The sequence below is a fragment of the Eubalaena glacialis genome, chromosome X, assembly GCF_028564815.1.
Source record: "Eubalaena glacialis isolate mEubGla1 chromosome X, mEubGla1.1.hap2.+ XY, whole genome shotgun sequence".
Classification (NCBI taxonomy): domain Eukaryota; kingdom Metazoa; phylum Chordata; class Mammalia; order Artiodactyla; family Balaenidae; genus Eubalaena; species Eubalaena glacialis.
In genome coordinates, this window is record NC_083736.1 from 119,451,405 (window position 1) to 119,466,946 (window position 15,542).

General features: G+C 40.2%; 1 protein-coding gene across 1 annotated transcript; it reads left to right on the forward strand.

The window, feature by feature from the left end:
• Positions 1 to 5,585: 5,585 nt before the first annotated feature.
• LOC133082703 (olfactory receptor 1361-like) lies at positions 5,586 to 14,938 on the forward strand (the record flags this gene model as incomplete). Its single annotated transcript, XM_061179424.1, has 2 exons — positions 5,586 to 6,493; positions 14,920 to 14,938. Coding segments are annotated over exons 1-2 (927 nt in total), but the record flags the coding sequence as incomplete, so codon positions are not given.
• Between the last annotated feature and the right edge of the window lie 604 nt (positions 14,939 to 15,542).

Sequence of the window (15,542 nt, forward strand, 5' to 3'; positions counted from 1 at the left end):
GCTCTGATCTCTGAATTTCCCATGACAGAAAATGATGCTTACTATTTCTCTTAGATGTTGCCAAGCATCCTTAATCATATGGTATACACAAAAACCTTCACAACCATACCCAACCTATTACTTTCTAGTCTCACCTTCTACCACTTTCTCCTGTGCTATGGTTAGTCTCACTTTCTACCACTATCTCCTGTGCTACAGCCCACACTAGACAACTCTAAGTTACTGCACGCATCTTGTATTTTGAGGACTCACACTTTTTTCCCCTCTATATCTTTACAAATTGTGTTTCAAATTGCTAGAATGCCTCCATCCCATCCTCCATTTCATTATGTAAGACATATTTTTAAGCTATTTTCTCTTTAAAGTCTTCCATGATCCCTACCCCTACCCCAAATTAATTGTTCTATAAATAATTTCTATTCTTCTATTAATTCAATCATTCACAAATTGTTGAGTATGAACAATTTGTCAGGCACTTTGCTAAGCACTGGGAATATAACAGTAGGTAGACATATTCCCTATCCTTATACAATTTATAGGATAATAGGAAAAATAATTATTTGCAGTACTTTTCATAGGAGATGTATACATGGCTATGGGATGTCACTGCAAGGATGTGACATAGTCTTGAGAGGTCAGAAAAGGTATACCTTCGAAGGAGCATTTAAATTGAGAACTGAAATAAAAACATGAGTTAGCCAAATATAAAGGCTGTTCCCTTCCAGAAAGAGAATATAAACATATGAAAAAAACAATAAGGCAAGAAGGAATTTGGTATTTTCAAGAAATTGAAAGAAGGGGAAAGTGGCACAACGTGAGAATTCAGAAGAAAGCCAGGCATTGTAGGCTACATTATTAATTCTGGACCATAAACTAAGAGGATTAGGAAGTCACTGAAAATTATCAACCTTGGGACTGTTTGGAGGGAACAAAAGTAGATGTAGAGACATGGTGATGGCTTAGAATAGGGTGATGGAGAGAAGCAGATACATTTGAGAGATAAATTTAAGATGGGGAATCTACAGGACTTAAATAATGGGATCTTAAGAAATAAAGTGGAAGGTATCAAAAATGACAAAAATTGATAATGCTATATTTTATTGAGGTAAGGAATAATAGAGGAGGGCCAAAATTGATTTCAGCAGTGTTGTGGGTAGACAATGAATATGGTTTTGAAAATACTGAATTTGAGGTGCTTATGAGATATAGAATTGTTTATAACAAACAGTCAGGTGTGTGGTTCTGGGGCTCAGAAGAGAGAGCTAATTAAAGATAAGAAACAGAATCATCAGCATAAAGATGGTAACTGAAGTCATGAAAGTGGATAATTTTATTCTAGGGATAGAGTAGAGTGAGCAAATAAAAACTTCGTGATATCACAACAAACATTTAAAGGTTATATTGAAGAGCCATGAAAGGAGATGGAGAAAGAGTGGTCAAAGAGATAGAAGGAAAACCAGGGGATTGCAGGTTCTCAACATCCAACAAAAGAGGGTACATCAAGAAAGAGGACCTACTGTATAGCACAGGGAACTATACTCAATATTTTGTACTAACCTACAAGGGAAAAGAATCTGAAAAATGATATATATGTGTATATATATATATATGCCTGAATCACTGTGCTGTACACCTGAAACTAACACAACATTGTAAATCAACTATACTTCAATTAAAAAAAAATATATATATATATATAAAGAAAGAGGACCATCATCTGAGGTGAGTGTTGTTGAGTTGCCAATAAGTGTGGATTTAGCAACATGGGTGTCATTGTGACCTTATCGAGAGCTATTTCAGTAGAGTTGTGTGAGGCAGAAGACAGATTGGAGTGGGTTGAGGTGAAGAAATGGAGACAGAAATGTAGACAATTCAAGAAATTTGTGTTTAATGGTAGGAGTGAGATTGTTTAGTAACTGAGGAGGCTAAGGGATCCTGGGGGCCTTGCCTGTCTCTTTGTTTGAACATAAGAAAGACTATAACATGTTTTAAAGCCAAAAGATAAATCCAGTAGAGAAGGGCTGATTGAAGATATAAGAAATAAGTTAACTGATAGCATAAGTCTTCTGGGAAAGCAAAAGGAGAAGGAATCCAGAATATAGGTGAAGGGATTGGCCCTTAATAAAAAGAAGGATAGCCTTCCATAGTAACATTAAGAAAGAAGAGGGTAGTGAAATGTCCATAATCTCTCGGCTTGGAGGTAGAGTTAAACAGGAAGTGAGGTCCTTTGCTGGGATTCAGGGTAGGGAGAAAGATAGGAGTGAAGTTTCAGAAGATAATTTTTAGTCAAGTTCTCAGAATGCTTTTTTTTCTAGAGCTCCCCCATGATTAATAAGGGATATTTTAATGCAGTGATTAAGAAAATGGGATCAAGAGTGAGAGTTTCTGGTAAGAACCTTGGCTCTACCATCAAGTAGTTGTATGACCTTGGGCAAATCATTTAACTTTTTTATTTTCAGTTTCCTCATCTGTGAAAAGGGGATGATATTTTTACCCACCTCATACTTTTATTGTGAAAATAAATCAACTGAGTTAATATACATGAAGGGCTGAGAATAGTGCCTGATAAATAATAAGCACTCTGCAGTGTTGCTTTCATTATTAAAGCTCACCAAATATCACCTGAGTCAGTATGTTATCAGATTACATGGAGATACAAAAGATAATTATTAGGTAGAAAGGAAGGTGAAGTTCTTCAAAAGTTGATATTTTAGTTTTCTAACTAGAGTAAAAATACAACAGGGACATAAGGCTTACTTTCTATTCATATATATATATATATATATATATATATATATATATATATATATATATATATATATAAATCCCAAGAAATCAGTGAGTATCAATATATCCCAGTAGAGAGGACTTCATCTGTAGAGGATGGAATTGAGAGTGGTTTCTAATGAGTAGCCTAGAGAATTGTGTCCTGAGCCCTAGGGTGATCTTTTTCTAAATACAGCAGCAGGGACAACACCACCAGTAGAGGTTTTCAGTTTTATTTCAGCCCTCTCCTCTGTCTTTTTCTGTATTTAGAAAGAGAAAAGGTTCACATCTGTGGCTGGGAAAATCACCATTTTTTGAGTGGAGGAAGTGGAACTGTTTTTTTCTGGAAAAGCTTTGGAAATAGCCACAAAACATTTAGGTAAGTTCCAAAGGAGGGGGATCCCCAACCCAAATACACAAATGTTTGTTCCCCAAGTTCACTACAAGAGTATTGTGCCTTGATTCAAGTCACAAATTAGTGACTTGAATATACAAGGGTTGAAAACCTGAAGATACTTATGTGTTTGGTTGTAAAAGATGGTGCCACCTAGGAGATAGTAGATGAGAACATGCAGTTAAATGGAATTGACTGATACGGTGTTTGAAGGTGAAATCAGAAACGTGGACTGTCAAATTTTGCTAATACAGTCTGCATTAGTGAAAAGCCTATATTACATGTACATAATAATATGCCACTTTATTATTTTCAGTACATTCTGTACATATGAAATGGCTAAATGTTGCCTAGCAGAGGTCCCACCAGAACTGATCCTGCCTGATTTATAATCAGCACATCTATTTGTTAGTATGCAAATAAGAACTGCTATAGTACTTGGGGGAAATTGTGTTGTTAAGTAAGTGCAACATTTCTCCTGCAATTTTGCTCCAACTGTTAATTAGTTCTGCTAACCTCTTTTTGCAGATTGTATGAAGTTAAACAGCAAACCAGCAGAAGTGTGTGAATTTATACAATGGCAATGCAGTTGTGTTAGACTGGGCAGGTTGTATGAAGACATACAGATTTTTTTTTAAGAATTAATTTTTTTATAGGTTTTATTTATTTATTTATTTATTTATTTATTTATTTATTTATTTATTTATGGCTGCGTTGGGTCTTCGTTGCTGCGCGCGGGCTTTCTCTAGTTGTGGCTAGCGGGGACTACTTTTCGTTGTGGTTCGCGGGCTTCTCATTGTGATGGCTTCTCCTGCCATGGAGCACCGGCTCTGGGAGCATGGGCTTCAGTAGTTGTAGCACGCGGGCTCAGTAGTTGTGGTGCACGGGCTTAGTTGCCCCTCGGCATGTGGGATCTTCCCGGACCAGGGCACGAACCCGTGTCCCCTGCATTGGCAGGTGTATTCTTAACCACTGCGCCACCAGGGAAGCCCAAGACATACAGATTTTTGAGTAAGTAGCAAGTGTGTAAAATGGATCTCACAGCAGCATAGATAAGGTACAAACTGGAATAAGCAAAGACAAAGCTTCCCATTTGTTAGCCCATTTGCTCTCATTTGGACTTATACAGATATGGCAAAAACTCTTTGGCATCAAGATTCAAAGTCAAGCTCCACCACCTGCTAGCTTTGTGACTTTGGCTGAGCAAGCTCTTATGTGCCTAGAACATAGGTGATGCTCTTCACAAACATGAAGCTGTAAGCAATATAGTAGCAATAGAGCATAGTTGTTAAGTAAGAGTGTTCTGAAGTCAGACTAACTGAGCTCAGAATCCTCACTCCACTACACTATAGCTATGCATCACTCTTATCAAATTATTTAACTTCTTTAATTCTTGATTTATTCATCTGTAAATGGAACATATTCTTAGTAGACCTACTCAGCTCACAGAGTTGTGGTGAATATTTAATAAAATAATCAATGTAAAGCACTTAGCACTTGCATGCAACTGCAACATAGTAAGTCCTCAATAAACACTCGCTGTTAAAAGTGTTATCCCAAAACTTTCTTCATTGTGGCTTATGCCCAATCAGCTCCACTATAAATAGTCTTGTTAAGGACACTTACCTTTGCATTGCTTAATTCAGTGGACACCCCTGCATGACTTCAGCAGCATTTATGGCAAATAACTAATTTTTCCTTGTTGAGAAGTAAAAACTGGGAAGTTTTCAGAAAGATCTGAGGAAGAGCTAATTACTTAAAGGATAACATTTTGGATCAGGTGCTGGAAGTAGAGTGTGGCATCTCTCTCTCTGGAACACTAAAACATGATCAGCTAAACCATCGCATGCATATTGAATATTTAACTGCCTAAAGACAGAGGCTCAGCTAGATGTTCTCTGAAGGTTTCTTTTTGCCTTTAAAGTCTGTGATTTTTCCAAAGTAGTGAATGATATCAGCTACTATTTGTTCAGCAATAGCTAAAATACAGATATGGGCATTTTACATATGTCCTTGCAATCCTCACAAAAATCCTATAAAGTGGGTACTCGCCACATTTTAAAATTGATGAAATAAGCTTAGAAAAGCACACGTAACAGTCATGAAGATACTGAATGGTAAATTCAAAATATTTCTTTTTTAATTTATTTACTCATTCTTGTATAAATACAACCAATATTTATGAACACCTACTATGTGCCGGGCACTGTCTTTAACACTGGTGTATAGCATTGAACATAGTAGATAAAATCAACGCCCTTGTGGAGCTTGTATTTTGGTAAGCAGAAAATAAGACACAAGACTATCTGGTTCCAAGGCTTGATTCACTTCTATAATATGGTACAATGTCCTCTGACTGGATTTTGTGTCATGTTACCATTTTACGGTGAAGTCGAATTTTTCCTGTTTTAGACACAGCAAAATCATGCACCAAGGAAACCAAACTATCTCCAAATTTTTCCTCCTGGGACTCACAGTGGTGTCTGAACAGCAGCAGCACATCTTTACGCTGTTTCTGTGCATGTATCTGGTTACCATAGTGGGAAACTTACTTATCATCCTGGCTATTATCAATGATGCTCACCTCCACAGCCCCATGTACTTCTTCCTTGCCAATCTGTCCTTCACTGACATCTGCTTCACAACCACTACAATCCCCAAAATGTTGGCAGACATCCAAAGCCAGAGCCTAATCATCTCTTTTGCAGGGCGCCTTACACAAATGTACTTTTTTATGTTGCTGGTGGACCTGGACAATTTCCTCTTGGCAGCCATGGCATATGACCTGAACATTGCCATCTGTCACCCATTACACTATGCTGCATTACTGAGTCCCAAGGGTTGTGTCCTGCTGGTAGTGACTCCATGGGTTGTCTCTAATCTTGTTTCAGTACTGCATCTCAGTCTGCTGGGCCTCTTGAATTTCTGTGATCAGAGAGAAATCCCACACTTCTTCTGTGACCTGGAAACCATTTTAAGGCTTGCTTGTTTAGACACCCAGATCAATGATTTGACAATCCTAGTCATTGGGGGATCAGTTATCTTCATCCCATTCACCTTCATTTTTGTCTCCTATTCCCTTATTGGTTGCACTGTACTTAGGATACCTTCAGCTAAGGGGAAGTGGAAAACATTCTCCACTTGTGGCTCCCATTTCTTAGCTGTGGCCCTCTTCTATGGATCCATTGTTGGGGTCTACTTTCCTCCATCTTCTGCCTACTCAGCAGAAAGGGATAAGGTGGCTGCCATCATGTATACGGTTGTAACTCTCATGATGAACCCCTTCATCTATCGTCTAAGGAACAAGGACATGAAAGGAGCACTGAGGAGACTACTCATCAGGAAAATCTATTTCTGGAGATGGTGATCCCTGCCGTAAGAAACACCTGTATCAACTTCTTAGACTTAGATGAGCACACAGAGGACCCAAAGCCTCAGGCTACTGTGCCACCATGGTAGTTTCTTTCCCATCCATTTCCTGCCCCCAATACAGGTCCAAGACTCTAGATTGGACTCATCTCTCCATAAAAAATAATACCAAAATAAAACAAAACAAAAATGCTCCTTTACTCCACAGTCCTTCACAATTTACAAACAGAGTTTTACCTGAATAAGCTTATGGCTTTGTAGTCAGTACTTACTAATTGGTCTCTAATTTGTGGTTGGTGCCTCCTTTCCCCCTCTACAAAACCCTACATGCTAGATCATTGATAGGAAGGAAGGGAGGAAAAGAGGAAGGAAGGAAGAAAACATTGATGACAATAGTTCAAAATATCTTACAGATAATACCATTTTGAAATTCACAACTTCCAAACAATGACTTGATTCACACTAATATTTTGGGGTGAATACTGTATCATTCTCATGTACTAGGCAAGAAAAAAGATGCACTAATAGAAGATAAACAAACTAAGGCAAAAACAATCCTGTCATTTGTCCTTCTCTGAGCCCTACAGAGGCTCCCCAGCAAAGCTTACGTTCTTCAGCATCTAAGATCCTCTACCACCTGCACTCACCTACATTTCCAGAAGTAAGAATCATCATTCCCTACCTGCTCACCATCTTTTGAACACCCTACATCCCAGGTACACTGGACACTTTGTCATTCTTTGGGCAGTGTATGGATTTGCATGACTCTTGTCTTTGTACATGTTACATCCTCTCCTTGGAATATCTGTTCCATTCTCTCTTCCTACAGACATTTGACACTTTTTAAAGGCTCCATCTCAGGTCTTACATTCTCTGTGAATTATTTCATAATTCCTCCACCTTTCTAGGTAAAATTATTCCCTTCTCTCCTCTAGGATCCTGTAGCACTTTATTTTGCTATTGTATCACTTATCACAATTAATTATAATTATAAGGATATTTGTCAGTGTTATCCAAGATGATCTGAACTCTTTACAGTGTACAGGAACTATGTTTTATTAGTCTCTGTAGCTCTAGCCTAGTATAATGCCTGAAACAGGGTAGGTATTCAGTAAACCAAATTGAATAAAACAATTGTCATCTCTCAAAACAGAAAATTTATTTTTAGTATCCTCTGCTGACTTGTTGAGTAATACTAGATGACTCAATTAATCTCTCTGAGCTTAGTGTCCCATTGATACAATTCATGAAACAGTATACTAACTTTTGCCTCCTAGCTACCCCCATTGATGATATAGAACATGTTAGAGGTTAAAACTTTCTGAGACAGAAGGCTGTTAAAGTGCCACACTGGGTAGGTGCCAGGAGTCCAAAATAAATCAAGAGAAACATAAAGAAAATCAGGTATTCAACATACACAAGAATATGAGGATTTGAGGTGTGGTTATGAAACTTAAGACATGATACCTGGGCTCTTTTATTCTGTACTGTGTAATATCTTAACCTTTGATCATGGAGGAAACTTCAAGCTTTTCATGCATCTGATACTGCTAAAACATATCCCAGTTATATTGTCTGGTTGAATGAACCTAGCTCTTTGTTCCGCCTTCAGGGTTGGGTTTGTGGCTTTGTTGTGACACCACAATAGTCCAGTCAGTGCACTCAATGTGTAGTTTGCCGACCTATGTTAATCACAAAACTATTTGTTACTGGTCAGCAGAGGGATTGAGGTGAGATAAGTTTAGAAACTGAGACAAACATTTAGAAATATAGAGCAATTTCACATTGCTATGAAGTTTTTATTTTATTTTACAAAAGTATCAGTTTACAAAAATTTGGAAATTAAAAAGTCTAGAAGCACTAGATTCTTCTCTGTCTTCTCCTCCTCCTTCTACTTCTTTTTCTTCTTTTCCTTCTTATCCTCCCCTTCCTCCTTTCCCTCCCCAATTTCTCCTTCTCCTTTATCATGTTCAACATAAAATCTTAAGCAGGACTCTGTATGATGAATACCTTTTAAACCAATACCATCAGGGACTGATATTGGATATATAATTTAAAGCATCAATTAAAGCATTTCTAAAGTATACAAACAGCTCATACAGCTTAATAAAAAAGAAACAAACAACTCAATCAAAAAATGGGCAGAAGACCTAAATAGACATTTCTCCAGAGAAGACATACAGATGGCCAACAGGCACATGAAAAGATGCTCAACATCACTAATTATTAGAGAAATGCAAATCAAACCTACAACGAGGTACCACCTCACACCAATCAGAATGGCCATCATTAAAAAGTCTACAAATAATAAATGCTGGAGAGAGTGTGGAGAAAAGGGAACCCTCCTACATTGTTGGTGGGAATGTAAACTGGTGCAGCCACTATGGAGAACAGTATGGAGGTTCCTTAAAAAAGTAAAAATAGAACTACCATATGTTCCTACAATTCTACTCCTGGGCATATATGTGGAAAAAATGAAAACTCTAATTTGAAAAGATACGTGCACCCCAATGTTCATAACAGCACTATTTACAATAGCTAATACATGGATGCAACCTAAATGTCCATCAACAGATGAATGGATAAAGAGGATGTGGTATATATATATCAATGGAATACTACTCAGCCATAAAAAAGGTTGAAATAATGCCATTTGCAGCAATATGAATGTACCTAGAGATTATCATACTAAGTGAAGTGAGTCAGACAGAGAAAGACAAATATCATGTGATATCACTTATATGTGGAATCTAAACTATGACACAAATGAACTTATCTACAAAACAGAAACAGACTCGCAGACTTAGAGAACAGACTAGTGGTTAGCAAAGAGGAAAGGGGGGTAACTCAATTGGGAATATGAGATTAAGAGAGACACACATCTATATTTAAAATAGACAAACAACAAGAACCTACTGTATAGCACAGGGAACTATATTCAATATCTTGCAATAACTTATAATGGAAAAGAATCTGAAAAAGAATATATATATGTGAAACAATCACTTTGCTGTACACCTGAAACATTGAAACTATACTTCAATTAAATAAATAATTGAAATTTTTTAAAATTAAAAATACATCAATTAAAGCAAAGAGTCATTAAGAACACACAGCCCCTTAACACTTCATTTTTCAGAATACTCTATTTTGACTTATTCCATGCAAAGATATATTCCTTAACTAATCTTTTGATGTAGGGAACAAGACCCTTTCTTTGATTATGGATTGACTGATTGTGTTCTGAATAATCACTTTTGAATGAACCTCACATTTTAAAAAAAATCATATATTGTTTTATTGTTGATAATAAAACTGGACCTACTCATGTTATAAAATTTAGCAAATACAGTAAACTATATAAAAGATAAAATAAAAAAATCACCACAATCCCACTTTCCACAGATAGCCATTGTGATATTTTGGTGTATTTTTTTCTATGAAAACATATGAGATATATAAAGAATATATATAAGGATATACATGTAATATAGAAGTTAAACTAGAAATGTAACAGGTGAGGTCTTAGATGTACTTTTGGCATAGATGTATTCCTTTTGATATCAGTGTTGCTAAGCCCTATGCCTTCAAGTCTTTGCACCCCTGTTTAGCTTTGCAACATGCCCTCACCCCACACCCAGCACTTCCAGCTTCCCTATCCTGCTCTACTTTTGTTTTCTTCAACACTTGCCACCTTTAATCTATTAAAAACTTTTCTTATTTATTATGTTTATTGTTTTTTGTGTGTCTTTTCCTCACCCCTTCAATGTAAGCTCCAAGAAGGCAGGATCTTGTCAGTTTTGTTCAATGATGTATCCCAAATGCCTAAAGCAATGCCAAATGCAAAGTAGGTGCTAAATAACTCATTGTGAAAGAATGACTTAAGATTATATGAGTCTTGGGAGGGAGTAGTCAAGATTGCGGAATAGGAGGACGTGAAATTCACCTCACCTCACAAGTATATCAAGAATACATCTACAAATGGAATGATTTTCACACAACACCTGCTGAACACTAGTGGAAGACCTAGGACACCTAAAAGGACAAGAAAAATCCCCACGTAACGGCATAGGATGAAAGGAAGAAAAAAAGAAAAGAGGAAACAGGAAGGGACCAGCACCCCTGGCAGGGAGCTGAAGGTGAAAAGAGGTTCCTGCACTCAGAAAAGCCCCGCTCACAGTGGGGAAATCAGCTGGGACAGAAAGAGACCTTTGGGGAATCGGAGGGGAATGCAGTAACCAGTCTGTGGAAGGCAGGACAAAGTAAGAACTGTGCTCATGGTCTGTGCCGCAGCCCTGCACACCCCAGCATGAGTCATGTGTCCCCTGGTAGAGTGGGGGCCTGGGAGCTGGAAAGTGGGGTATGGAGAGTGGACCCAGGGAAGGGACAGCTATTGGCTGTGAAGAGACAGCCTGAAGGGATGGAGTAAGAAGCCCCACAACTGGGAAAGTTGCAGAAGAAGCCTGGGCCACCATAGAAGCAAGATGCCACTGTTGAGTGGCACGCAAGGGGCGGGGTCAGCATTGCAACCCTTTCCCCCCTCACTGGCCCCTGCCTCCGTGGGCACTGGGGGGGCACCCATCTGAACAGGCTCGCCTGCTCCTCAAGCCAAGGCCTCCTCCATCTGTGCAGGCTTCAAGATCCTGAGCGCTGACACTGCCAAAGCCTCCATTGGCTGCACAGCCCCGGTGGGCCCACGCATGCCGCTCATGCCAAAGCCTCCTTGGGAAAAAGCCCTGGGTGCCCCAGCCTGAGACGGGAATCTGCCAATGGTGGCAGGGGCTGAGCGCTAAAGTGTGGGGTTAGGAGAGTGGATCAGGGAGAGGACCGCTATTGGCTGCTTGGAGAAAACCTGAGGGGATGGGAGTGAGGGGCTCCGGGGACAGGAGTGAGGAGCTCCATGGCCGGGAATGCTCCTAGAGGAAGCGTGGTCTGCCTTGGAAACGAGGCACCATTGTTGAGTGGTGTGCAAGAGGCGGAGCCTACATCCCGGACTCTCTCCCCACATGCCAGCCCCTGCCTCTGTGGGCACTGGGAGGGACTCCCACCAGAGCAAGTACACCGTAGGCTGTTGCAACTTCCTTCCAGTCTCTGCCGCCACAGGCACTTTGCACATGCCCTAGTTGTGGCCGCCTTATCCTTCCCCAGCCTGAGCAAGTAAGTGTGCCCCAATCAGTTACTGCTTTTGGCCCCTCTTGCCTGGGCAGGGAACAGATGCCTGAGGGTGGCCCACATGCAGAGGTGGGGCCAAAAGCAAACCTGAGCTCCAGGGGCTGTGCGACTAAGGAAGAGGAACAGAAATCTCTTCCTTGCACCTGCACAAACTGTGGATTAAATCCCTGCAATCGGCTTGGTAAACCCTGCATCTGTAATCTATCTGAAAAAGAATTCAAAGTAATGACAGTAAAGATGAATGAAGATCTCAGAAACAGAAGGGAGGCACGGATTGAGAAGATACAAGAAATGTTTAACAAGGACATAGAAGAACTACAGAACAAACAAACAGTGATGAACAACACAATAACTGAAATGAGGGACTTCTCTGGCTGTCTAGTGGTTAGGACTTCGCCTTCCAATGCAGGGGATGTGGGTTCAATCCCTGGTCAGAGAGCTAAGATCTCACATGCCTTGCGGCCTTAAAAACAAAACATAAAACAAAAGCAATATTGTAAAAAATTCAATGAAAACTGTAAAAATGAGGGGAGGACCTTCAAGATGGAAGAGGAGTAAGACGTGGAGATCACCTTCCTCCCCACACATACATCAGAAATACATCCACATGTGGAACAACTCCTACAGAACACCTACTGAACACTGGCAGGAGACCTCAGACCTCCCAAAAGGCAAGAAACTCCCCACATACCTGAGTAGGGCAAAAGAAAAAAGAAAAAACAGAGACAAAAGAATAGAGATGGGACCTGCACTTCTGGGAGGGAGCAGTGAAGGAGGAAAAGTTTTCACACACTAGGAAGCCCCTTCACTGGTGGAGATGGGGTGGAGGCAGGGAAGCTTTGGAGCCATGGAGGGGAGCACAGCAATAGGGGTACAGAGGGCAAAGCGGAGAGATTCCGGCACAGAGGATCAGTGCCGACCAGCATAACCAGCTGGAGAGGCTTGTCTGCTCACCCACTGGCCGGGATGGGTGGGGGCTGGGAGCTGAGGCTTGGGCTTTGGAGATTAGACCCCAGGGAGAGGACTGGGGTTGGCTGCGTGAACACAGCCTGAAGGGGGCTAGTGTGCCACAGCTAGCCGAGAGAGAGTCCGGGAAAAACTCTGGGCCTGCCTAAGAGACAAGAGACAATTGTTTTGGGTTGCCCGAGGAGAGGGGATTCAGAGCACCACCTAAATGAGCTCCAGAGACAGGCGCAAGCCACTGCTATCAGCATGGACACCAGAGACGGGCATGAAACAATAAAGCTGCTGCTGAAGCCAACAAGAAGCCTGTGTGGAAGCACAGGTCACTATCCACACCTCCCCACCTGGGAGCCTGTGCAGCCCGACACTGCCAGAGTCCCGTGATCCAGGGACAACTTCCCTGGGAGAACACACGGCATGCCTCAGGCTGTTGCAACATCACGCTGGCCTCTGCCGCTGCAGGCTCGACCCGCATTCCGTACCCTTACCTCCCCCTGGCCTGAGTGAGCCAGAGCCCCCTAATCAGCTGCTGCTTTAACCCTGTCCTATCTGGGCAGGGAACAGATGCCCTCAGGCAACCCACATGCAGAGCTGGGGCCAAATCCAAAGCTGAACCCAAGGAGTTGTGCGAACAAAGAAGAGAAACGGATGTCGCTCCCTGCAGCCTCAGGAGCAGTGATTAAATCTCCACAATCAACTTGATGTACCCTGCATCTGTGGAATACCTGAATAGACAATGAATTACCCCAAAATTGAGGCAGTGAACTTTGGGAGCAATGATATATATATTTTTTTACTTTTCCTCGTTTTGTGAGAATGTATGTGCATGCTTCTTTGTGTGATTTTGTCAGTATAGCTTTGCTTTTACCATTTATCCTAAGGTTCTGTCTGTCCGGTTTTTTTTTGTTGTTGTTTTTTGTTTTTTTAGTATAGTTGTTAGCACTTGTTATCATTAGTAGATTTGTTTTCTCGTTTGGCTGCTCTCTTCTTTCTTAATAATTCTTTTTTATTTTAATAACTTTATTTTATTTTATTTTTCTTTCTTTCTTTTTTTCTCCCTTTTCTTCTGAGCCATGTGGCTGACAGGATATTGGTGCTTTGGCCAGGTGTCAGGCCTGTGCCTCTGAGGTGGGAGAGACGAGTTCAGGACATTGGTCCACCAGAGACGTCCCAACTCCATGTAATATCAAACGGCAAGAGCTCTCCCAGAGATCTCCATCTCAACGCTAAGACCCAGCTCCACTCAACAACCAGCAAGCTACAGTGGTGGACACCCTATGCCAAACAACTAGCAAGAGAGAGACACAACCACACCCATTAGCAGAGAGGCTGCATAAAATCATAAAAAGGTCACAGATACCCCCAAAACACACCATCAGATGCGGTCAGGTCAAGAAAAACACAAGATCCAGCCTCATCCTCCAGAAGACAGGCACTAGTCCCCTCCAACAGAAAGCCTACACAACACACTGAACCAACCTTACCGACTGGGGGCACACACCAAATACAACGGGAACTACGAAACTGTAGCCTGTGAAAAGGAGACCCCAAACACAGTAAGTTAAGCAAAATGAGAAGACAGAGAAACACACAGCAGATGAAGGAGCAAGGTAAAAAGCCACCAGACCAAACAAATGAACAGGAAATAGACAGTCTACATGAAAAAGAATTCAGAGTAATGATAGTAAAGATGAACCAAAATCTTGGAAATAGAATGGAGAAAATACAAGAAACGTTCAAAAAGGACCTAGAAGAACTAAACAGCAAATAAACAATGATGAACAACACAATAAATGAAATTAAAAATTCTCTAGAAGGAATCAATAGCAGAATAACTGAGGCAGAAGAACAGATAAGTGACCTGGAAGATAAAATAGTAGAAATAACTACTGCAGAGCAGAATAAACAAAAAAGAATGAAAAGAATTGAGGACAGTCTCATAGACCTCTGGGACAACATTAAACGCACCAACATTCAAATTATAGGGGTCCCAGAAGAAGAAGAGAAAAAAAAAGGGACTGAAAAAATATTTCAAGAGATTATAGTTGAACACTTCCCTAATATGGGAAAGGAAACAGTCAATCAAGTACAGGAAGTGCAGAGAGTCCCATATAGGATAAATCAAAGGAGAAACACGCCAAGACATATATTAATCAAACTAACAGAAATTAAATACAAATAAAAAATATTAAAAGCAGCGAGGGAAAAACAACAAATAACATACAAGGGAATCCTCATAAAGTTAACAGCTGATCTTTCAGCAGAAGCTCTACAAGCCAGAAGGGAGTGGCAGGACATACTTAAAGTGATGAAATGGAAAAATGTACAACCAACATTACTCTACCCAGCAAGGATCTCATTCAGATTCGAAGGAGAAATTAAAACCTTTACAGACAAGCAAAAGCTAAGAGAATTCAGCACCACCAAACCGGCTTTACAACAAATGCTAAAGGAACTTCTCTAGGCAAGAAACACAAGAGAAGGAAAAGACCTACAATAACAAACCCAAAATAATTAAGAAAATGATAATAGGAACATATATCTCGATAACTACCTTAAATGTAAATGGATTAAATGCTCCCAGCAAAAGACATAGACTGGTGGAATGGATACAAAAACAAGACCCGTATATATGCTGTATACAAGAAACCCACATCAGACCTAGGGACACATACAGACTGAAAGTGAGGGGAAGGAAAAAGATATTCCATGTAAATGGAAATCAAAAGAAAGCTGGAGGAGCAATTCTCATATCAGACAAAATAGACTTTAAAACAAAGACTACAATAAGAGACAAAGAAGGACACTACATAATGATCAAGGGATCAAACTAAGAAGAAGATATAACAATTGTAAATATTTATGCACCCAACATAGG